Raw genomic sequence first — 26,754 nt, 5'->3', positions numbered from 1 at the left:
GGAATCTCCATACTGCTTTCCAAATTGGCCTCACCAATTTAGAGCAACTAATTTATATGATTTAATATAAATGATGCATAGATGAGGAACAACTTGAACTAATTCCAAGCATGACTTTTCTGTTAAAAATCAATGATCCCAAGTACTATATTTTTGGATCAATGGCACATATTATCCATCTCCTAGTTAAGTACAAAATATATTCTTCTTTTTTGGAAACTGGATAACGGTAGAAGATGTGACAACAGGCAAATCACAATAATCTAAGGTAACTGTTCCTGGTAGCCTTTATGCCACCATATTCATTCCACCCTTTTCAGCACCACCCAACTGCTAGATAAATCTTCAAAAAAAAAAAAAACTTTATCCATTGCTCAGCAACTACAGATTCAAATCTAAACTTGAGTGACCAAATTCATTGCCTTTCACTGGGTAGTCCCAAATAACTGCACTCTCAATGCCCACACTCTCCAACTTAAATTTTCTCCCAATTAATAAATCCTACTTTATTCCATGGAAATGCCATGCTTATTCTTATCTCTATACCTTTCCTTACATCTATATATAAGATTCACTTTCTTTACTACTTATCCAAATCCATTTCGTCCTTCAAAACATAGAGCTCAATACCTTTTCTGACACCCTAATTAATGATCAATTTTTTAAATTTTATATCATTCATGATGCTTTTTAGTATTAAGACATATATGTATTTATTTTACCATTAAAAACATTTCTATTGATTTGATTTCTACCTCCTGAATTAAAAGTTGAGGATAGAAGCCATATCTTTCATTTCTTTGAATCACTCTGTGGATTGAACACATGATTTTATATATAAGCAAATGGAAGAAACTAAATATAATCTCACATAAACTGAATAAACTGTCTCAAAGGCTTCTCCATGTGTATAAGAAACTTGTTTCAGGGGGCTGGGGATGTGGCTCAAGTGGTAACACGCTCACCTGGCATGTGCAGGGCGCTGGGTTCAATCCTCAGCACCACATAAAAATAAAAGATGTTGTGTCCACCGAAAACTGAAAAATAAATATTAAAAAAAATTCTCTCTATAAAAAAGTTAAAAAAATAATGCTTCAAATTTTAAACAACAAGCTTAACCTAAGAGTTAAGCTCTCTTATATTATGTAGGAAACTGAATTCTGATCTTGCCAGAAGAAAGGGGTAAAAAAATATTAAAGCAATAAGCAGAGAAAGAATACTGACCAGTTTCTCAGGTGATCTGAGTAAAAAGTTAAGCTAATCATTTCTGTTTAACTGATATGCTATTTCATTTATGTTTCTTTAAAAAAAAATCAATGAAATAGACATCCTTATGATCAAAACTAGCAATGGGTCAAAGACAGTGTACTAGTACCAGAAGAATTTTGCATTCATCCTCAGTGGTCTCTGTCCTAACATATGTTCGGTTAGCCTGGGGACTGACAGATGTCTCATATGAAGGTACCATAGGAGAACCAGATCCATCCAATGACAGGTTAGTAATGCTGGCTGATCTGGAAACAAACAAACAAACAAAAAGTAAAATAGCAGTTGTAAATTCATCTATAAATAGAATACAGTAAACATTCATATTTAAATAAATGCTTACTTGCCAATGTTAAGGGCAATTTCATTTTTTTATTGATTATTTTTAGTTATGTATACAAGACAGTAGAATTTATATTGATATAATTATACAAGCATGGAATATATCTTGTTCTAATTAGGACCCCATTCTTATGGATGTACATAATGTGAGATTCACTGTGGTATGGTCATATACGTATATAATAAAGTTATGTCAGATTCATTCCACTGTCTTTCTTTTTCCTATCCTTCATTCCCCTTTGTCTAATCCAATGAAATTCTATTCTTCCCCTACTCTCTCCTTGTTGTGGCTTATCATCCACATATCAAAGAACTTTGGTTTTGGGGAATAGGTTATTTCAATTAGCATGATAGTGACCAGATGAATCCATTTACTGGCAAATGTCATAAAGTCATTCTTCTTTATGGCTGAGTAATATTCCATTATGTACATGTATCATATTTTCTTTATCCATTCATCTGTTGAAGAGCACATAGGTCGGCTCCATAACTTAGCTATTGTGAACTGTGCTTCTATAGACATTAATGTAGCTGCGTCACTATAGTATGCTGATTTTAAGTCCTTTGGGTATAAACCAAGGAGTGAAATAACTGGGTCAAATGATGGTTCCATTTCTGAGGAATCTTCACACTGCTTTCCAGAGTGTGTGCACCAATTTGCAGTTCTACCATCAATGTGGGAGTATATCCTTTTCCCACACCCTTGACAACATTCATTGTTACTTGAATTCTTGATAACTGCCATTCTTCCTAGAGTTTACTGTATTCTCAGTGTAGTTTTAATGTGCTGGAGATGTTAAACATTTTTTTCATATATTTGTTGACCATTCATATTTCTTCTTCTGTGAAATGTCTATTCAGTTTTTTGCCCATTTATTAATTGGGTTATTTGATTTTTTGGTATTAAGTTTTTTTGAATTCTTTGTATATCCTGGAAATTAACACCCTGAGGTGCAGGTGACAAAGATTTTCTCCCATTCTATACGCTCCCTCTTCATGCTTTTGATTGTTTCCTTTGCTGTGAAGAAGCTTTTTAGTTTGATGTCATCTCATTTATGGGTGTGAGGACAATCCAGCTGTGACATCTGTTAACCCATTGATTGCCAGAGCTGATTCAGCTGATTTGGCTGCCTAGGTGGGTGCCCCCTTACCCGCTCACAACTTCTTGTATGTCCTCCCCACTGTGTGCTCAATTGAAGAGGATGACCTTCTCCAATAGTGGAGGACTGTTCTTTAGTCAAGGGTATATTAGTAGCTGCATTGCCCTCCTAGAACCTCCAAATAAGCTCTCAAAGGCACTTTTAAAAGTAGTTATGATGATTATGTACAATGTCATTATTGGGAAAAACTAGGTGAAAGATACTCAGAAATTGTACTATCTGTGCAATTTCTATGTGAGTCTAAAATCATTTAGAAGTAAGTTTAAAAGAAAGTAGAAAGTAATTATGGAAATATTACAGAAAAATAATTATATAGTTATATATCAGTAATATTTCAAAGGAAGTAGATATAAACACTTGTTAAAAATATTAAAAATTAGGGGGTTTTATAGAGAAATATAAAAAATGGTAAATAAACATAGAAATAATATTACAAATCAGGAAGGAAAAAACTATAGTTCAGAGGTCAAATCCATCCTGTTTTTGTATAGCTCAAGGAACACCAATTCTGAACCCCAACTAAGTGAAATGTTATGTTCAAAAAAAGAATTCCTCTTTTCTTATTAGCAGACCTACATTTAAAATATTGTCCCCAGTTATTATTAAATTTTCATTTCATGAGTTAAAAAAACTAGTGAATATTTGTTTCTTCTGATGACAAAAGTACTTATACATGATTTACTTAAATGATTTATAAGTGTATTATCAACAGCATCAAGCAAGGTATTTAAAAAAAAATATGTAGCTAAAAATTTACTTCGCTTCTACCTAGGAAAAATGAAACCAAATTTTAGCTTCCAAACAAAGGATAAAAGGCAGAAGCATCTCTGTGTTAGATACTATGTAACCCATTCATTAGGGCAACACACACACACACACATACCTTATTTAATCCTCACTGTATTTTGTAGAGTAGGTATTTATAGTTCCATGTTATAGATAATGAAAGCCAGAATTAGAGCTTTAGTTAATTTTGGGGCAACTCAGTTAATAAGCATGAGGGCTGCCATTCAAAAGTAGGTTTCAGCCGGGTACAGTGGCACACTCCTGTAATCCCAGCAGCTCAGGAGGCTGAGACAGGAGGATCATGAGTTCAAAGCCAGCCTCAGAAAAAAGTGAGGTGCTAAACAACTCAGTGTAGACCCTGTCTCCAAATAAAATACAAAAAATAGGGCTGGGAATGTGACTTAGTGGTTCAGTGCCCCTGAGTACAATTCCTGGAACCCACCCCCCCCAACCAAAAAAAGAAACTAGGTCTCAAATGAAAATCATCTTCTTTCCAATATAAAGATTTAAAAATATTTTTAAATAATTTAAGAAATTATTCAGAGATTTAGCAGAAAGTCGCTATTAATGATTAATATATCAAATAACCTTTAAGCAATATTTTTAAAAATAATCAGCTATGCATTTCTTGGCATATTCTTTCAGTTCAAAGACTGCCACTATGTCTTACTCAATTAAAATCTCTTTTCCAGTTGGAGCATTAGTTCATGCATTCTGCTTTGTCTAATGTTCTAACCATCCTGCATTTATGCTATTACAGTGGCAGTAAGAAAAAAGCAAATTGGTTAATTTTGTTGTCAAAAGCGCTAATGAATATGCTAGTGGCAAGAATGCTGATGAAAATTATAAGCATAGGGCTGCCATTCATTGAATAAATTACATCTCTCCTAAAGACCTTCATCAATCTTAGAATTACTTGAAAACACATGAAGATATATTGTAAACACAGCTATCTCTTTGAGTACATGCCCACAGGAATACTACAATTTATCTTATTTTTTAAAAACTTTCCACATCCCTCTGCTGTATTTCCTTCCTTCTCTTTATAGCAAAACTCCCATTTCCAATTATTCCTCCATCCTATTTTAAACCCCAACCAACCCACTGAAATTACCTAGTATGCTTTAACTCATCTTACTTAACATTTCAGCATTTTAATTCCATGAAAACCTTTCTTCACTTGTCTAGTAAGGCAAACACACCTGGCCTGGTTGGCCCCTCCATCTCCTTCTTTATTGGGTCCTCTTCACTTCCCCAATCTCAGTCCTTGGTCCTATCTCCTCTTTTCACACTCACTCTGCTGACGATCCCCATCCAGGTTTATAACCTTAAATACCATTCACATAATAATGAAACCCAAGTTTATATTTCCAGCCTGTACCTCTTCCCTAAATTCTGGACTCATATATCCAACTGTCTATTTGACATCTTCCTTGGATCTCTAGAAGGTGTCTAATTCAGCTTGACACCTGTTAGTCAGAACTGCATATGCCTATAATCCCAGCAACTCCAGAGGCTAAGGCAGAAAGATCACAAGTCCAAGGTCAGCCTCAGCAATTTAGTGAGACCATGTCTCAAAATAAAAAGGGCTAGGAATGTAGCTCAGTGGTAAAGTACCCCTGGGTTCAATCCCCAGTACCAAAATAAATAAATAAAATCAAACTGTTACTCCCTGTCTTCCTCCATCTCAATTAATGGCGATTGCAATTGCTCAAGTCAAAAACCTGAGTCATCTTTGAATTCTCTTCCTGTTGTGGCCTACATTCAATTGACTAGCAAATGTCATTATGTCTATACTCAAAATGTATACAAAGATCATTATTAGGAACATTGATAAAAACAGAATACATACAACACATCAGATGACAGAAATTTCTTACCATTATAATTTCCAGAATTTATACATGATTATGTAAGGGACCTTAATTTTTTGTTCTAAGGGAACACACTTAAATATTAATAAGTAAAAAATAAGACTTCCTGTTTCTGGCCTGACATGTAAGAATCTTAGAAATTTTTACTCTGTCCCAACAACCAAAAAGCTAAAAAAACTGAAAAGTCAGCAATTCTTCATAGATCTGTCAGACAAATGAGATCACAGGACAAACTGCTACTCCTATCATAAGAATGAGACAGGTGCGTACAAAGAATAACAATTTACTGGAGCAGAAACTCACAAGTAGAAACCTCTCTGAAAAACAACTCATTTTAGGTAGAAAAACCTGAACTATAATTGACAAATTACAGATAGCTCAGTGTGAATAAGCCTGAAAACTCTAGGTGGGCCAAGTATTGGGGAGTGGGGCATGTATTTGTGAGTTTCATTTTCAGGAGTGCTACCAGGTCCTAGTGGTGAATGTCAAAGAAAAAGGCCCTCCAGCTCCCCACCAAGGGAGGAAAAAAATATAATTTTGAATATGCCAGATCTTTTTAATAAGGCCTTCCCCGAGAAGAAACTATTTTATTAGAGCCTAACCTAGTAAAATAGCAGAGCTAAACACTCCCCCCTCCCCAGGGGAAGAGAAATACCCAATACCAGCCCCCTCTAAACCAACCATGTAGGGGAAGAGAAATACACAACTCTATCCTCTTCCAACCATCCTGTCCCACCTAAGGAGGGCAAAGGAGTGGGGACAAGGACAGAGGGATAGGGAAGTACTTAAAAAGTTTATAGTCCCATGGCACAGGCTCACCAAAAAACTGAGACTTAACCAAAGGAGTCTGAAGATACTTCCCCTCATCCATGCCTTATTATTACATGACTAAAGAAAGGCCTATTTACTGCGGTTTCTTTCGCCTACTATATCATGTCTAGTTACTAACCCAGAAGGCATACTAAAAGGAAAAAAAAAACAGTTTGGAGATATAGAACAAATATAAGAAAAAATTGGGTACGGCACAAATGTTGGAATTAACAGTGCAAGAATGTTTAACAAAACTTGTATGAGATCTAAATGAGGAAAACTACAACACATGAATAAAATAAAGAATAAATAGATATTTCATGAATAGGAAAACTCAATATTGTCAAGATGTCAAGTTTCTCCAAACTTGATCTGATTCATTGCAATACCAATCAAAAACCAGCAAGTTACTTTGTAGACATCAAAAAAGTAACTCTAAAGAATATAAGAGGCAGCAAAACATCCCAAATAGTCAACACACTATAAAAGGAGAAAAAGTTGGGGAACTGATACAACCTGACTTTAAGATTTACTATAAAGTCACAATAATCAAGGCAATGGTATTGGTAAAAGAATAGCCAAATACGTCAACAAAACATAAAAGAGCCCAGGAATAGACTCACATAAATTGCCAACTGACCTTTGACAAAGGAATAAAAGTAATACAAAGGAGCAATTAATCTTTCCAAATAAGTTTCCATTCTGAAAACTCAACTGTCCATCCACATATTAAAAAATAAATAAATCTAGAAAAGAACTGATACCCTTCACAAATTAACTCAAAATGGATCATAGACATAATTGTAAAAGGCAAAACTCCTAGAAAATAACATAACAGAAAATCTAGATGATCCTGGATATGGTAATGAGTTTAAAAATATGACACTCAGGTCACAGTGCATGAAAGAAATAATTGATCATCTGGACTTCATTAAATTCTTCTGCTCTGCAAAAGACAATGTCAAGAAAATGAAAAGACAAGCCATACACTGGGAGAGAATATTTGCAAAAGACACATCTGATAAAGGACTATGATCTAAAACACAACAATATGCTAGGTGTGGTAGTACATGCCTCTAATTCCACCAACACAGGAGGCTGAGGCAGGAGGACACACGTTAGTGAGACTGTCTCAAAATAAAGAATGGAAAAACAGTGGGCATGGGGGCTGATGTTATAACTCAGCAGGAAGGCACCTCAGGAGTCAATGTTCAATGTGAGTAATGCCAAAAATAAAATTTTTTAATTAACAATGAGAATTAAAAAACAATAAAGTTTTTGCTGTATTTAAAAAAAATAAAACAAAAGTTTTTAAAACTCAATGATGAGAAAATAAACAAACTGATTACAGATGGGCAAAAGATTTTGACATCTCACCAAAGAAGATATACTAACCACAAGGCAGATAAAAAATATGTTCAACATCGTATGTCATTAAGAAATGGCAAATTAAAACAATAATGAGATACCAATATACATCTATAACATTGGCCCAAATCCAAAATACTGGAAACACCAATGCTGGTATCATGAGGAGCAAGAGAAACTCTTGCTGGTAGGAATGAAAAATGATATAGACACTTTGAAGAACAGTTCGAAAATATCTTACAAAAATGTTTCTTACCAAATGATCAAGCAATCATGCTCCTTGGTATTTATCTGAATAAAGTGAAAATTACTTGTACACAGGTATTTATAGTAATCTTACTCTTTCAATTGCTAAAACTTGGAAGCAATCAAGATGCCCTTCAGTAGGTAAACAGATACTGTACAACTGGACAATGGAACATTATTCTGCACTAAAAATATCAAGTCATAAAAGATAAAGTGAAAACTTTAATGCCCATTACCAAGTGAAAGAAGCCAATCTTAAAAATCTACATATATTCAGTGAATATAATTCTGGTAAAAAGGAAAACTACAGAGACAATTAAAAAAATCAATGATTATCATGGGTTAGAGGGAGGGATGAACAGACAAAACACAGCAGATTTTTAAGGCAGTGAAACTACTACTCTGTATACTACAATGGTAGATACATATCATTTTGCATTTGTCCAAATCCATACAACCTACAATACCAGTAGACCCTAATGGAAACTACAAACTTTGAATGATAATGTGTCAGTGTAGGTTCTATAATAAATATACCACCATGGTCCCAGATATTCACAGTAGTGAAGGGTTGAGCATATGGAGAACAATGGAAAAGGGCCTCTGTACTTTCTCCTCAATTTTGTTATCAGCCTAAAATTGCCATGTAAAATAAATCTGATGAACTAAAGAAATAAAAGATAACAATGCGTGAAATATACTCTCAAATGGTTCAGGAAAAAAATGTATGTGCATGTGTAAAATGAAAGAATAGGCAAAAACATAAATAAGTAAATCTTAATGAATATATGGATACTTATTTTCCTATTCTTGCAAATCTTCTGCAAGTTTGAAAGTTTTTTAAAACAATTAAAAATTCAAGAAAAAAACACTCTCCCCATCTCATTCAGAGTAAAAGTCCTGACAATTAACTGTAAAACTGATCTACTTCAGACTCACGGGATTGTTTCTTATTAGTTGCTGGGAACTTGTCATTCCTGTTTTCTTGGTACACTCTTATACAAAAGGTCCACAAGGTTTCATTCTCTCACATCATTCTCTCACATCCTTCAGGTCTTTTTACTAAACTAGAAGACAGAGGATGGTGTAGGTCCCAATATCTTAAGCCATTGATGAATACTGGAAAGAGCTACTCAAAGAATGAAAGCAAGAGCTGACCAACAAAAAGAAAATGATAGTTTAATTCAGCTTTTAGAACTGGGATTATAACAAGCAATCACCTTTTTTAATGCTTGTTGTTATTACCATGATAGGAAATAAAAAACAGACACAGAATACAGTGTTTCCATTTAGCATTTACCTATTTCTAGCGGGGGATTTCCCAGCATCCTCCTGAACAGATACAAGTCTTGTTGACAGAGCAGTGTTGGAGGAGTCTGGATGAATCAAACTACAAAGAAAATAGGAAAATATTGAGATCACTTGGAACAGTAAAAGACAAACCCAATTCCAATGAGATATTTTAACATTTAAAAGCAAATTAAATCTTTTCCCCTGAAATTGGGGGATTATGGGTCACTTTTGCACTTGCTTGGATTAAGGTGAAAACTGTGTGATTATCATATCAAATGTCAAAAGAATGATAAAGTTTTTTAAGTGTACCAAACATTAAGAACACCAATAGCCAAACACGGTGGTGCATGCCGGTAATCCCAGCAACTCAGGAGGCTGTGACAGGAGGACTGTGAGTTCAAAGCCAGCCTCAGCAATAGTGAGAAGCTAAGCAATTTAATACAACCCTGCCTCTAAATAAAATATAAAAATAGGGCTGGGGATGCGATTCAGTGGCCATGTGCCCCTGAGTTCAATCCCAAGTACACCCCCCGCAAAATAGCAATAAAATAATGAAATTGGTTGGATCAGTGACTTACATGATAATTTCCCAAATCACATATAAGATGGAAATGATTTGGGAAATATGAGTTCTAAAACTTTACTCTCTGTCCCCACAGCCCACTGGAATAGCAAAATAAAAAGCAAACCTAGGTCTAAGAGCAGGTTCTACCTCTTACTAGCTGTGTGACCAAATTCATTATTTAATCTTTCTGAACTTCAGCATCTGCATCTGTCAAAAGGAAAAAACAGTGCCTACCAAAGAGGTATAATGAATAAAAGAGAATGAATATTAAATAATTAGCACAAAGTCTAAAACTATTATTCTACCTTTGACATCTATCAAACACCTCTCAGGAAGCTATCATACTTGGTTTGTTTTATAAAATTTGTTTTATTAAATTGTACCTGCCAATTAAGGGCTCATATAGCCAGATCATACACAATTAAAAGATATTACTAATTAAAATAAGCAAGAATTGAAGACTTTCTGTACTTTGTACTATATTATTAAATATAGAATCAATTTTTAAAATTTATAATAGGTATGTAAGATATAAAGAGTCATGATACTACAAACATCAAAAGATTCATCAAGTAATTTAAGAAAAAAAGAACACTATCACTGATTCCAATGTACCTATGTTCCCACCATGATTTATTTTGTATACTTCTGAAGTTTACATAAATGAAAGGTTTGTGGATGTATGATTATATAAAACATCTTTTCCATTTTATATTATGTCCCGAAGATTCATATATGTTCAACTATAGTGGTAATTGGTTCATTTTTTTTATTTGTTTAAATATAATGTACAGTAAAATTCCTCACTTCCTTAAGATGTAACTGAGAAAATATATCATCAGAAAAATGTTGGTTAAAACTCCAAGTTCTTTGATATGGTCAGATTTGGTATTATGCTTAAGAAAATTATGTTGCTAGAGAAAGCAATCAGAAACTGATGAACCTAGGACACTAACTCAAACAATTCTAAGTAACTTCCAAGTAACTTTCCCTACTACCAGTCCATTTAGACCTGCAGAAAGACAGGAAATGTACCTTTGGAAGGAAAAAAATCTAATTTCATTTAGAAATATGAATACAAATCTCATTAGTATTATCCCTAAAAAGACTTCATTAGGAATTATTAATCTCAGTGACTTCTATTGCCTATTCATCAAATATCATGAAGTTTATATACATGCCATGTGCTATATTTGGTGCCAACAGTAAAACAGTGAGTGAACAATAAAGATATAGTCTCTCATCTTACTGAGATTATACTCTAATTGGTCAATAACCTCACTACCCATAAACATCTATGATCCTGCTGGAGGTGAACCAAAGAGAAAGGAGAAAATGGTGAATTTGAAATAATTTGAATAAAAGTCAACCAAAAGCACTTATAAGTCAAGAAACTTAGTATTTCTCAAGTTTAAATAAAATTATATTCAAGTGCCAGTACCTTTGCCAGGCCAAATCATCCTCTAAGAATATGTTACAGCTGTCTTTTCTACTCCCAACAGGTGTTCGGGGTTCACTGGGATCAAGTACAGACACAGAGCAAGCAGAATCTGAAAGAGCACTCAAATCTTCCCCAATGGAATTACTGTCTGTGGAATGAGCATAACTTAAGCTATTTTTCTACAAAAGGTGCAAGCTCGGAGGTCTCCTGGGAGGAAAAAAAAAAGAGAGAGAGAGAAAAAAAAAGGAAAATGAGTAAAAAATAGCAATAGTATATTATTTAAAATATTTTAAATCCTTGGGTTACAGATAATCTAATAACAGGGAAATGTCTTCAAGTCTTAAAAGACTACCCCCCCAAAAATTGTTTTAAATGTTTATTTTTTAGGTGTAGATGGATAAAACACAATGCCTTTATTTTTTTATGTGGTGCTGAGTATCAAACCCGGGTCCTGCACATGCGAGCCGAGCCCTCTACCACTGAGCCACAATCCCAGCCTCCCAAATTTTTTAAAGAAATAAAATGCTTTAGCTGGCTCTGTTAAATATTTTAAGAATCATCACTATAATAAATTTATCCAGGGGCTGGGGTTATGGCTCAGTGGCAGAGAACCTGCCTCACACATGTGAGGCACTGGGTTCAATCCTCAGCACCACATAAAAAAATAAATAAATAAACAAAATGAAGATATTATGTCCATCTATAACAAAAAATACTTTAAAAAGAAAAAAAGAAAAAAGAAATTTATCCAAGTGTCCAAATTACTTCAAATATTTATAACAAGGTAAGAAAATTTGACCCAATAATACTAGAAAACTCTGTTTGTAAGATATCTTTTCAAAATTGTAAAAATGAAATAAGGGATCTATCAAAGGTAGGAATTTCAAGCAGAAAAAAATTCAATACAGTAAATAAACCAATGTAAATGTAAACAACACAATTTCCCTAGGCAACAAATGAGGAAATTAAAGTTTCTATTATGAAGCCCTGAAGAGTGGCCTCTAGAAGGGTACACAATTTTGAAATAAACTAATAAAATGGCCTAAACACAATATGATATATTGAGATAAACTTTGCTGAAATTCTTATAACGAAAAGTTAAAATAGAAATGAAATGTACTTGGGAGAACAAACAAGATTACTTAATACTTCTATTTTTTTTTTAGGATGTAGTCCTGCCCAAAAATAAGTGTTAATTTCTACCTTGTTTTTCTAAAACATTGTTTTGTGATTCCGTAACAATTTGGTGTATTAAAAATGGAGGTGAAATAGTCATATGCCACATAATGTTTTGGTTAACAAGATCACATAATACAATAATTGTCACATAATGGAGCCGAAAAACTCCATTTTGTTCCCCCCACCTGCAGTACTGTGGATCAAACCCAGGGCCTCAAACTTCTGAGGCAAGAATACTACCACTTATCTGTAGCTCTGGCCCTTGAAAAATTCTTATCACCTGGTGATGTTGTAGCCATCATAATGTTGTAGGGCAACACATTTCTAATGTTTGTGATGCTGTTATAAATAAATCTACTACTCTGTAGATCTTATAAAAGCATAGCACATACAATTACATATATTACATAAAAGTTGATAATGATGATAAATGACTATGTCACTGACTTATGTCATTATGATTCTACACTTTTTATCATTATTTTAGAATGAACAACCTTTTACTTATAAAAAAAAAATTTACCATAAAACAGTATACCATGTTGGATCAGTAGCAGTCTCTCAATTGTTCAAAATGCTATGTTGATACCGAGAAGGCTAGATAGAAGGAACACCTGAGGCCAGAAGTTCAAAACCAGCCTGGGCAACTGCAAGACCCCAAAAACCCAATCCACCCTACCAAAAAAAAAAAAAAAAAAAAAAAAAAGGGCCACAGGGATCTATTAACCAGCACCATCCAGGTTGGTTTAAGTATATTCCATAATGTTCACACAAAGATAAACTCACCTAAGTGATGCACTTCTCAGAACTTACCCATCATTAAGCAACACAAGACTATATTTAACTTTACATGTAATTTAACAATTCTACCTTAATTATTTATTACCACTACTACTAAAAATCTGAAGTGACAGAAAAGATTTCTAAAAGTTCACTGTACTGCTTTTGCCATAATTTCACCAACTATAATAATACCTCTGTTTTATTTTAAAACTACTATTATATAATACTTAATTTTATTAAACTATACATGTATCTTAATCAAAATAAAATGTCAGTTGTTGATATACTAATTTCTGTCATCACAATTTAAAAGATAAAATCTATTAAAACTATTAAGAAAAATAGATCTGCATCCACTTCAATCAGGACCCCAGAAAACAGTAACAACAAAGTGAACACCAGTCTAGGATAATCAAAGCACTAGGATAATTACCATCAACTGACCAAGGCAGAATTTCAGTGAGGATGTGAAATTACTTCCTTCCTGAAAGACCTACAGTTTACCATTACAAAAGTGGGTTTGTTTCTTACACTATTAAAGGAAATCTCCCTGAACCAGTCAGCTCTCAAAACTAAAGTTATCAAACCAATAAAGACAGTCAAGCCTGACCAGGAAAGTTTCATTTCATTAGAGCATTCATCAGCAAAGGCCACTACACATATAAGTGTATTATATGATGGAAAAATTAAGGCTGATGAGACACAGTCCTGCCACCAGAGAACTCACAGTATACTGGAGATGATGGACATATATAATTTAAAATGCTGCATGATGAATGCATAGATATTACTTTTACTATTACCATAATAATTGCTTAATATTCATGGATCCTTTGATATGTGCCAGACATTGTTCCAGGTATTCTACATTTATTCAGCGTCTCAATGTGCAATTGTGCACTAAATATATTATTCCCATTTGTGATGGTTAATCTCGGGTCAACTTGGCTAGACAAGGGGTTTGGTCAAGTAATCTAAACAGTTATCTGGGGTTGAGGGGTGCAGGGAGTATGATTAATATTTACAAATACTGAAGTAAAGCAAATTATTCTCCACAAGGTAGTGAGTCTCATCCAATCAGTTAAAGGTCTGAGGAGGTAAGACTAAAGTTTCCAGAATAAAAAGGAAATACTGCAAGGCAGAAATCCTATAGAAGTTTTCAGCCTGCTAGCCTCCTTGAGAATTTCAGACTTGCCAGCCCTTCACAATCATTAAATCACTTGAGCTGATTCCTTAAAATACAGATAAACTTCTCTCACTCATTTGCTCAGTGTGTGTGCATAACTCCATTCATTCTGTTTCTTTAAAGAATTCTCACTATTGCAGATTTTGGTACTGTTATATTTGAATATGAGATGTCCCTCAAAAGCTCCTGTAGTAATGCAGTAATAAGGTGAAATGACTGGATTGTGAGAGCTGTAACCTGATCAGTCTAGCCTAGTTTAAATGGACCTCCTGGTATCTGTAGGTAACTTGTATGTGGCTGAAGGAGGTGGGTCATTAGGTTCATGTCTTTCCTCTCTGCTTCCTGACCCCACCATGAACTAAGCAGCTTTCCTTCACCACTCCCTTCTGCCATGAAGCTCCATCTCATCTCAGGCCCAGAGCAGTGGACTCAATTGACCATGGATTAAACTTCTGGAACCAGGAGCCAAAATAAACTTTCCCTCCTCTATATTGTTTTTGTCAGGTATTTTTTGTCACCAGACACACAAACATAACTAAAACTGGTAAAAAGAATGGTTCCAAAGGAAAAGAATTTTAAGGATAAGGTTCCTGAATGGGCTTTCATGTTTCTAGAACTGGTTCTCTGATTGGACTGAAAGGCACTAATGATTTTATTTCTAACAGCAAAGAGAATATTGATAATCTATGGTGTGCTTAGCAATACAAACATGCAAAATATCACCTATGTATGGATACTCCTAATCAAATACTTATAAGAAGCAAGATTATGAGTTACTATGTATTTAATCTTTGAACATTTTTGTCAAACTAATAAGTATATTAAGATAAACTTATTGTTCCTAATTGCACTACACAAAGTAGAGAAATAAAAGAATAACCTCAGGATTCAAATTCCCAGTTCAAGAATTGAGCTAATTAAAAGTTTCTGTCTTCCCTGAAAGAATCCCTTATCTCCTATGGCCTCAGTGCTAAGATTGCTGAATATCTAACCAATTCTCAAAATACAAGTGGCTGAATTAATACACATAACAACAAAGACAGAGACAGGAGTGATGGTTCTGTTCACAAGCCAAAGAACATGAAGAACTACCAGCAACCACCGGAAAACAGGAGAGAAACCTGGATGAATTCTCCCTTGGAGCCTCCAGAAGGAAGTAAGACTGCCAACACTTTGATTCCAAGCTTTTGGCCCCCAGAAATGCAGAAATGGGAGAACAAATTTCAGTTGTTTAAAAAAAATACCAAACCCATAACTTCAATTAACAATCTTGCAGTATGTCTGCTAATAAAGTGAGGACACTGATTAGGAAGAAATGGGATCCTGAAAATTAGAATGAAGATATATGGGAAAAGCCAAAAGAAGCTAAGGATATTAAACCCCCAAATCTGAACCTCCTGTCGGAAGTAGCCTTTCCAAGTCATCCGAAATTAACTCTGCTTTGCTTCAGGAATTTGTAATGCCCTCCCTCGAGTGAGGTGCCTTGCAAGATACTTCTAATTCCCCTCAAGATCTATTCCTAGTACCTCCATCCCATAGTCAAGTCCTGTCAGGTCTTAAAGGTAAGGTACAAAGTAAGACCAATGAGGATGTATGTGGTATACCCGAAGAACCAAATGACTATTCCAATTAATATAGACAAAAACCCAAGGAATGTGTGAGATGGCTATTGAGGGTATAGGATAAGAGTGGATAGAAAATTGGCCCAAGTTGAATTTACTGATATGGGTCCATTAAATAGAGATTCCATATTTAATCTTGCAGCTTGAGAAGTTAAAAGAAGCTCTTAAGTCTATTTAGTTGACTGGCTAAAAAATATGAATCTTTAAAAGGTGGCTTATATTAAAAATGAAGATAAAATGCCTGAACTTCCCTAATATACTACAGAGCAAGGAATACATGAGCTTAGGAAACAGGAATGAGTCAATTTTGCACATACATAACCACACTCCCTCTCTCTTATTATGTGATGCTCTGCATGACCTTTGGGCTCTGCTAGCAAGAAAGACATCACCAGAGGAGTACCCTAGACCTTGTACCTCTACAATCAACAAAAACAGGTATTTGGTTTTTTTTTTTCCCTGATGCCAATTATGAAACAGGGATTGGTATGTACTGGTTTTGGTAACGTAGCCAAACCTGCAGAGGAATTCAGTACAGCTCAATTCATTGTTCAACAGCTACTGGGTTTATTTGGTCAAGATACTCGTAATATGGAAGCAGAAGCTTCTCATACTTGTTGTATTTGGAGCTATCACCAGGAACTAAAAGCTAAAGTAAACAGAAGATTTTCTTCCTGATAACTTGAATAATCTGGATGTAGACAAAACCACTGGGACCTAGTTATGATTTGATTATTTATAAAGTAATGCTAATTGTGCTAATACTTGGAAAGCATAAAAAATCTAGTTGTAAGTGATAGTAGTGTTTGATTTGATAGAAAACTAAAGTAAACTTTTAATAATAGTCTCTCTTTACATATGACTTAAGGAATTTATCTATGGATATTAGTAACCTTTTTCTATGATTTGCCTATAATAAATCATACTTGGTCACACACATAAAATAGAGTGGATTTGCCATATAAAACCTGCTCCCTTATCCCTGAAAGATATACCTTTCAGCACAACCATGAAACATAAATTTGTGAGGGGAGACTCAGAATCCCTGAAGGGCTCTGGCTGCTATTGCTTTTCTTTTTAGGTAAGAAATCACTGGTACCACTGAACCAGGAAAACCAAATGCAATTGGGATAACTGGATCCTCAGGTATCAGGGGCCAAAGGGATTTATGGCCTTTGAATACTGTGACTATACAATTAAAGCAAGGAAACAGTCAACTTTTTCAGGGATTACCAGCACTAACTCTAAACTGAAACTAATTCCAAGGACTCAAACATCACTGTTGTTCACCAGTCACAGCAGAGGCTTAGGGAGGCATGGCAACTGATGGGAGTTTTAGCTCAGGTACATGTGACAGTGAGTTTAGTGGATCCCCAAAGCCCATTCTGTGGTTATTTCATCAGTTCTAGAATATATAATTGATATAGACATATTCAGCAACTGGTAAAATCCATACATTGATTCCTTAACCTCTATTATGGTGCTTCTGGCCTCCAGAACTGTAAGACAATAAATTTCTATTGTTCTAAGCCATTCAGCCTGTACTTTGTTATGGTAGTCCTAAGAGACTAAAATGCCAGCCAGGCATGGAACACACACCTAAAATCCCAGTGACACAGGAGGCTGAGGCAGGATGATCACAAGTTCAAGGCCAGCCTCAGCAATTCAGCAAGTCCCTCTTTCAAAATTAAAAAAAAAAGACCAGGGATCTAGCTCAGTGGTTAAGTGCCTCAATAAAAAGGAAAGAAATCAATCCTAACCGTATGAGATAGATTTTATCCTAAGGGTAATGGTAGCTCTGAAAAGGTATTTATCCTAAGAGTACTAAGCAGGGAAATAACCTGACATGATCAATTGGCATTCTACAAATACTGACTTGAATATGAAAAATGAATTCAAGATAGGGAAAAACTAGGAGTAAGAAAATCTCTTAAAATCTCTAGTCAATCTGGATGAAAGATAATGAACTCTGTAGCAATTTTAGTTTCTTTTTTTTTCAAGTGAATGAAAGCAAAAGGAAAATCTATACAATAACAAAAATAACATGAAAGAAGTCAAGAGCATTTTCTTGAGTAATTTCAGTACACCTTCCACTCCAAATCACTGCATAAATCCACACACCATTGTCAGCTTTCTTCTGTTTCAACAAATAACTTGAATTTTCAGTATTGCTAAAATTTGACTATATTCCTTATGGAAGAATAAGAGTAAGATACAATTTGCCAAAACATAGTGTCATATAAGTCAAGAAAAAACTTTAAAAATAAGAACTCTCATAATAATATAAATTAGAAATCTACTCTAACCATCTTGTCTGGTAACTTTTAACATCCCTAGAGCTTTCTGCTAGTATCTATGATACACTGTCTTTTATTCTAGTTATTTTTTAACTTTCCATCTACTTTATCACTTGACTGTGAAGTGCTGTCGCCCTCACTATTGCATCCCCAAGCCTTACACACAAGGCCCAAAATAAAAATTGGCTTATTGTTGGTCCTGTATTATAATTATTTTATACTTATGACCTTTAAAAATTGTAATACTGTCAATAAAATGCATTTACCTGTATAGCCCATAAATTTTCCAGGGATTTCTTGATTACAGCAATGACTGCAGAAAATCTGCCCACATAGTTGGCAATGGTGTCTGCGCCTAAAGGTTGTGAATTTTTCACTACAGTCACAGCACTCTTTACATTGGCTATCTGGCATCCAGTATTGCTTCAGGTCACTATCCTATAACAATAAAAATGTGTGAAGACTTCTTGAAAATACTGATTTTTATATTGTAATGGCAAATAAAATCCTTGAAGATTTTTTTTTACAGAAATGAGAAGTTAATTCTAAAATTCATAATAAATGCAAAAGACCAAAATGACCAAGAACAATCCTGAAGAATAAAACAGGATTTACATTACCATCTTTCAAGACTTATTCAAAAGCTATATAATTTTAAATAGTACTGGTGCAAGGACAAAAAAAATGGAGATATGGAACAGAAAAAAGTAGCTTAGCATACACTAATGTGTACATGATTTTTGTGATAAGATTTACAGCACAATCAATGACATATGGTCTTTCAAAAACTATGGTGCTATCCTCATGTCCATTATATCCAAATAGACATGAAAATAAAAGGAAACTTGACCGTATTTATTCACACAAATAATAAAGCTTCTTAAAAAGAATCATAGGGGTATATCTACAGATCCTGGCCTGAAACTAGCCTTAAAAGGAGAAAAAAAAACACTAGCCTTAAAAGGAGAAAAAAAACTGATACAATTAACCACATTAAAGTTAAGAACTTACGTTAAAAAAATTGTGGTTTTCACAACTGAAATAAATAATAAATATACTATCATTTTATTCTTTATTTTTGGTACCAGGGATTGAAACCAGGGCACTCAACCTCTGAACCACATCCCCAGCCCTTTCTTATATTTCATTTAGAGATAGAGTCTCACTAAGTTGCTGAGGCTGGCTTTGAACTCAAGATTCTACTGCCTCAGCCTCCCAAGCCTCTGGTATTACAGGTCTGCACCACCACACCCAGCTTAACAAATACATTTTCTTTCAAGTCATATTATGTCATTTTTCAGTGGGAATGGTATGATCCCAAAAAGTATGTAAGAAGAAATCTTCCAAAGCACTAATTATTACCTGGCTTATTCCCTCCATGATTTCTTTGAGACGTTTTAATACTGTGCTGAGGCTTCGAAGCTGAACAGCTGTACGAGGATCATGACCTCCAAAGGTAGGTTCTGCCTTCCTTCTTGTATCTGAGTCATATTAAAAAAAAAAAAAAGAGAGAGAACAACAAAGGCAATCTTGTTAATGGTTCCTTGTGTCTATATAAAACACTGCATCTATGTGATGTGAAGTGCTTTTATTACTTGTATTCTCCCAACCAGTGACATAGGTTGAGAGTTAAGGGTGGTCTTTATAAGGGTAACAGACTGTTGAAAGTATTTCTTATTGCCATGTAAAATACTATTTCACAAGCAAGTAAAAGCCATCTAAGACAAGAACTATCTGAGCTGATGGTTTGGAGGCCTAAAACAGCAGCATTATCTACATGGTCAGAATTCAGTAATGATTTCTTTTGCTCTTTGGTCCCAACCTATAATAAATACCTGCTGGACATTTAACAGAAGAAAAAGCAACTCCAGAGGATTAAACACTGGCCATAAAAGGAGCAAAAAAAAAAAAAAAACCAAACAAACTAATAAACCAAATTAAAGTTAAGAATTTAGGTTAAAAAAAATGTGGTTAGTTTAGCTTAGTCTCTATAGTCAAATAGGTAAGCAATAGGATCAAATGGTTCACTTCTGGGGCTAATCATCAAAAAGAAATAACTCACCCCTAAAGATTCTGATAGAGGGCTGGGGTTGTGGCTCATCGGTAGAGCACTCACCTAGCATGTTTGATCCTCAGCACCACATAAAAATAAATAAAACAAAGGTATTGTGTCTAGCTACAACTAAAAAATAAATATATTTTTATTTTTATTTTATTTTATTTTTTTTTGTTTAATCATCTGCTTTTATTTTTTTTTATTGGTTGTTCACAACATTACAAAGCTCTTGACATATCATATTTCATACATTAGATTGAAGTGGGTTATGAACTCCCAATTTTACCCCAAATGCAGATTGCAGAATCACGTCGGTTACACATCCACATTTTTACATAATGCCCAATTAGTAATTGTTGTATTCTGCTACTTTTCCTATCCCCTACTATCCCCCCTCCCCTTCCCTCCCATCTTCTCTCTCTACCCCATCTACTGTAATTCATTTCTCTCCTTGTTAATTTTCCCATTCCCCTCACAACCTCTTATATGTAATATTGTATAGCAATGAGGGTCTCCCTTCATTTCCATGCAATTTCCCTTTTCTCTCCCTTTCCCTCCCATCTCATGTCTCTGTTTAATGTTAATCTTTTCTTCCTGCTCTTCCTCCCTGCTCTGTTCATAGTTGCTCTCATTATATCAAAGAAGACATTTGGTATTTGTTTTTTAGGGATTGGCTAGCTTCACTAAGCATAATCTGCTCTAGTGCCATCCATTTCCCTGCAAATTCTATGATTTTGTCATTTTTATTGCTGCATAGTACTCCATTGTGTATAGATGCCACATTTAAAAAATAAATATATTTTTAAAAAAAGATTCTGATAGAATTCAAAACATCTAAGAGAGTAGATTTGACCATGATAAAATCTGACAAATGTCCAAGCATATTATAACTGCCAGAGAATTGCTAAAACTCTAGTCCTATCCTTCTCTATTGCACCCAACCCAATCCTGTAGTTCCAAACTGAAAGGGTCAGGTATTTTGGTCATAGTGACAAAAAGTTAAGATACTCCAGCTGTTTCAAAACCTAAGGGTGAACAGGAGGTGATCTGACAAAAAAGATGAGTTATCAAACTATGGACTGACAACTCTGTAACCATGAACCCAAAATAAACTTTTCTTACAAGTTGTTCCTCTCAGGTATTTTGGTCATATTGACAAAAAGTTAAGACACTCCAGCTGTTTCACTGAAATGGCAATACTAAACATAAATCTATCTATAATAAAACAAGCCCAGATTCTAGCTTTGTAACCAGAATGGTAGATGCCCACCAAAAGTGCCACTAGTAGGTAACTGTACTTTTCTTGTGGACCAAAACTACTGCAGTTTCTATTCCTGGATTAGTGTTATGGTTTTGATATGAGGTGTTCCTGAAAAACTCAAATTAGTTAATGCACGAATATTCAGAGATGAAATGTTTAGGCTATGGACACTATAATCTTATCAGTGAATCAATCAATTTAATGGATTAATAATCTGAGTGGATTACTGGGTGGTAATTATAGGCAGCTGGGACATGACTGGAAGAAGGAGGCCAGTAGGGGTATATCCTTAGGCCTTATATTTTGTTCCTAGCTACTCACTCTCTCTACTTCCTAACTGCCAAGAGCTGAGCAGCTTTCCTCTACCATGTCCTTCTATTCTAACATTCTGCCTTGCCTCAGGCCCAGTGTAATGGAGTTGGCTGACTATGGAGTGAAACTTCTGAAACCATGAACCCAAAGTAAACTTTTCTTAAAAGTTGTTCCTATCAGGTATTTTGGTCATAGTGACAAAACGTTAAGACACTCCAGCTGTTTCAAAATCTAAGGGTGAATAGGAGGTGATTTGACAAAAAAGATGAACATCCAATTAGCTTAAACACTCTAGTCTTATAACCCATGGAGCTCCCACTAACCTAAACAGACTGCAGTTATTTCCAAGGTTTCAAGTACCCACAGGCAAATGCAGTCTAAAAATTTTAACATTTGTCTTCATTCTTTCAAGAGAAAGAGACAACAATCACATGATTTTTAACATATTTATTGTCATATTTATTTTTGTTACTCTCTTTCTATGCCTAATTTACAAGTTAAACTTTATCACAGATGTGTACATATGGGGATAAAAAACATAGGGTCTGGTACTATCTGTGGTTTCAAGCCTCTACTTGTACAGAAAAGAAAGGAGGTTTAGAGTATATCCCTGCAGATAATGGGAACTACTATAAAATGGAAAATCTGGGGCTGGGGTTGTAGCTCAGTGGTAAAGCACTTGCCTAGCATGCATCAGACACTGAGCTCGATTCTGAGCACCACAAACAGATAAATAAAATAAAGGTCCATCAACAACAACAACAACAAAATAATAATAATTTAAAAAATAAAATGGAAAATCTGCCTCAAACTCACTATTTGCCAGATTTATATTAGGTGTGCTTTGTTTTAGTTGGGTGGCAAATAAAAGATTACAAAGAAATGAGAGGTTGATATCTAAATCCAAATTTACAAAGAATTACCTAAAACAATTTAATGAAATAATCACTGTATCTAAACTGCACTTATTTTAAAATACTTTGAAAACTTTTTATCTTAATTTAGCATTAGTAATACCTCAGAGGTGGTACTAAAATGTAAGTATTAGAACGACCAAATTATTCTTGAGTCTCAAAATATAAAGCAACTATCCATGAATTATAAGTTGAAAAAGGAGACAAAGCTGTGAGAATTACAATGGCAATGCTCCGCATACTGGCAATAACAAACTATGAAGCCCCTTGCATTTAGCTACTTAGAAATACAAGATAGTATTAATAACATCATCCACTGGAAAAGGATGAGTGAGGCTCTTCCTAGAACCCTGAGCACTAGTGCCCTTGAATTAAGATGAACAGACACTGAGAAAATCTAGTCTAGCTCTTTGCTCTTAGGCAAATATTCTTAGCTGCTTCTTATAAAAAGATACCAGAAAATTAAATTATTTTCCTAAGGTCTAAAGCCAGTACATAATTACAGTTCTTTAGTGAAGAAAGGAACTTATTTGGCCAAACAGTCCCAGGCTTTTGAAGTTCGAATGCATCTAGGGTAGAATCCAAGAATAAAGACAATAAAAAAAGGTAGAGGGGCTGGGGTTGTAGCTCAGTGGTAGAGCACTTGCCTGGCATATGTGGGACACTGGGTTCGATCTTTAGCACCACATAAAAAAACTAAATTAGTAAAATAAAGATATTTAAAATTTTTTTTAATATAGAAACTGCAACAAATGAGACATTAGAAGCTCCATCTAAAAATATTTAAATTCAATTGTATCATAACACGACAGGCAAAGTTAGGCAGTCTGTCACTACTAAAAGATGAGTTTCTACTCCAACTCCTCAACTGAACAAGTGAGGAAATCCTATGCTTAAAATGGAGACTGCTGCTCTCCTTGGTCTCCTTTTCTTCTTTCTGTAGCTAAGGAAAGCGTGGTATTTTGAAAAACTAAGACTCAATAATTCTGCAAAAAAAAAGGTGGTAGGTGAAATTTTCAGACAATAATGTCTTCATTCAATATTATTTAGTCAGAAGGGCTCCCTCAACAAAAACAGGCTGTTGGCCATGGGCCAGGTATAAGAGCTAAGGTTAAAGGTTAAAGTGGAGATGTTTTAAAATAAAAGGAGAGCTCCTTTATTTCTCTTCCCTTGCCCACCTTCCAATTCTTAACCAGGGGTTAAAGCTCACTGCCTTAGAAGTCCTATAAAGATGACACAGCCAGCTCTGATCCAGTTCTTCAGCAGTACTTCTTCTGACTTGATTTCTCTTGCCTCTTCCAATAAACCAAATCTCAGCTAGAAATAAAATATCCTTCTGCCAAATACCATTGCTTTCATCTATTTTTCATTCTCATGGGGAAGACTGGCCAGGGCCGACAGGATCTGGTATTCAGGGACACTTGATTTCTCAATGCTGTATCCCTTTGCCTCTATTACACCACTTCCCACTGCCTTCTTCTATCACCTTGATAGATGGTTGGGCAAACCATTCTACTGAGTTTAGCAATCTACCAGAAATAAAGCATAAAATATTTACTCTCTCCAGTTTCTTCACTTCACTGATCCCTAGCACGCACTCATTAGAAGAGCATGAAAATGAAGGAGGTGACTGTGTAATAAACCAGGATGGAGAATAAACAGGCAAGAAGAGCTCAGCTTATACAGCCATACTGACAGTTTGCACCCCACAAAGGACACAGGCCAAGAGCAAGTGGCAGCCCAGCAATGGAGTTGAAGAATTCTGCAGCCAGAGGCATGCACATCACATTTCACTAGCACCCAAATACAGACGCAGAATTCATTCACAAGACTGAAACTAACCTGTGTTCTCCTGGGGATGCTGCAAATTGTTCTCTGCTGAAACTCAAGCAAGTAATTAATCAAAAAGCAGCCAAGAGGTCTGTTGTTTGCCTAAATCAAAGTTTAGTGACATGTTTAAGAGCTTTTATTCAGATATCAACAAATTCTTTCACTAATTAAGTAATAGTTTTATTTATTCTGGAGAGTACCTGACTATTCCAAACAACAAGAAAGTTAAGTCAGTAAATAACTTGGGAAACAATGACTGTGGAAAAATCTTAGAAGAATGAAATAAGAACACTCTTTTACCTAACACTGAAGAGCGTCGCTGAAGTTCCTCATTAAGCTGTTTTTTATAAGGAACAGGTGACCTCACTGATTGTGTCCTTGAAGGGAGCTGAGGGCTGGACCAAATTCCACTGGGAGAAGGGTGCTCTCCTTGGCTCCCTTCTCCTCTCTCTGTAGAGCAAAAGAAAGGTTGACATTATTTGAAAAATTGAGACACAAGAATTCAGCAAAGAGAAAACATGAAATTTTCCAGACAACTATATTATATATATACATACATACACACACACATACATATATACTTATATATATGTATGTATATATTACATGCATAATTTAAAATTAGGCTTTTGGATTTTTTTAAAAGAAAGAAATCCAAAGAGTAGAGCAAAATTATAAGCCAATAATCACACCCTTGGTATATGTGATTTTCTGTTTTACTTTTCATTTGAAATTTGAGGAAACAGAATGCAAGCTTTTTACACAAAGGCCCAGAATTTTTGCTGTGTTTATGGAAGAGATTCCTTGTACTATTGAAACAGCACCCAATATAGTAGCTGCTCAATAAACGTTTACTAAATAAATAGAGTATTATCTTATAAAGAGTCTACATAATATAATATCTTAGATGGAATCTTATAACAATAAAAGGACATTATGTAAAAATTTTAAAACTCTGAATAAAATACATACAGTAGTTAGTGAAAATTGTAAAATCTTTACATTAGTGCAGTAATACTGATAGTATAGTAATACTAACCTAAGATGTTAATAATAGCAGAAACTGAATGTAGGGGTAAACTAAGTGCTCTGCATTATCTTTCCAATTTTTCTATAAATCTAATAAAACTGTTTTAAAAATTAAAGCTTATTTTTTAAAAATTATCATCTTAAAAATGTACCAAGTTTTTACAGTACTTTAAACCTAACCATTAATAAACTTAATTAGAACTATCAAAATTTCTACTGAGGGGCTGGGGTTGTGGCTCAGTGATAAAGTGTTTGCCTCCCACATGTGAGGCACTGGGTTCGATCCTCAGCACTACATAAAAACAAGTTAAACAAAATAAAGGTGTTGTATCCACCTACAACTAAAAACAATATTTAAAAAAAAAATTCTACCTAGTCTGGGCTCAATGGCACACAATCCCAGCAGCTCAGGAGGCTGACACAGGAAGATCACAAGTTCAAAGCCAGCCTCAGGAAATTAGTGACACTGTAAGCAACTCAGCAAGACAAGCTCTTGCCCTGTCTTTAAATAAAATATAAAACAGGGCTGGGGATGTGTTCAGTGGTTAAGCACCCCTGGGTTCAACAGTACCCCCCCCCAAAAAAAAGAAATCTAGCTTTTTCTTCTTAAGCAGAAAAATCTGGTGATATATGAATTAAGCACCTTATTAATATTTCACTTTTTCACAAAGATACAACATGAAAGTTGAATAAGGGAACTATAAAGAATCAAAACTGTAAGTTTTCTGATGCTTAAGAGTAAGTCTTCCCTTTGTTAAATCGAAAAAGATTTACAAAAGAACTATATGCTGATTTAAAAGAAGGTTCATCCTGGTCAGGAGTCAAAGGTTTAAAGTGTATAAGATGAGAATGACTGGTAGGAGGTCGAGGCAAATCATTAGCAGAGTCCAGTGTTGAGGAAGTCTTATCATCTGTGGCCATTTCATGAGTCTGCAAAAGAAAAAAAAAGTTACTGTTTCAGAAGCCAAAAGTTAATTTCAAACAATATGCATACATCTGGAAGATCCTATTCTGTGTGAGTTTTTACCTATGAAAACCAAAGAGTCAGTGAATTTAGCTTAGCATACTCAAGTGAAGGTTTAAAAACACTGCTGTCTAAATCAAACCTCAACACCTAAAGCTGATGATCAACCT

At 34.8% G+C, this 26,754-nt stretch overlaps 1 protein-coding gene across 1 annotated transcript in view; it reads right to left on the bottom strand.

Annotated features, from left to right (window-relative positions):
- LOC144252295 (1-phosphatidylinositol 3-phosphate 5-kinase-like) overlaps positions 1-26,541 on the bottom strand; it is a 31,067-nt gene extending 4,526 nt beyond the window's left edge. The window contains 8 exon segments of the mRNA XM_077794712.1: positions 1,376-1,514; positions 9,153-9,242; positions 11,152-11,323; positions 11,326-11,358; positions 18,485-18,656; positions 19,581-19,699; positions 24,892-25,043; positions 26,372-26,541. Of these exon segments, the coding sequence (XP_077650838.1) occupies positions 1,376-1,514; positions 9,153-9,242; positions 11,152-11,323; positions 11,326-11,358; positions 18,485-18,656; positions 19,581-19,699; positions 24,892-25,043; positions 26,372-26,541 (1,047 nt within the window).
- Positions 26,542-26,754: the final 213 nt, after the last annotated feature.

Source organism: Urocitellus parryii, unplaced genomic scaffold (genome assembly GCF_045843805.1).
Source record: "Urocitellus parryii isolate mUroPar1 unplaced genomic scaffold, mUroPar1.hap1 Scaffold_40, whole genome shotgun sequence".
Lineage (NCBI taxonomy): Eukaryota > Metazoa > Chordata > Mammalia > Rodentia > Sciuridae > Urocitellus > Urocitellus parryii.
Note: the sequence above shows the minus strand (reverse complement) of the source record. Positions and strands in the feature narration are given on the sequence as shown.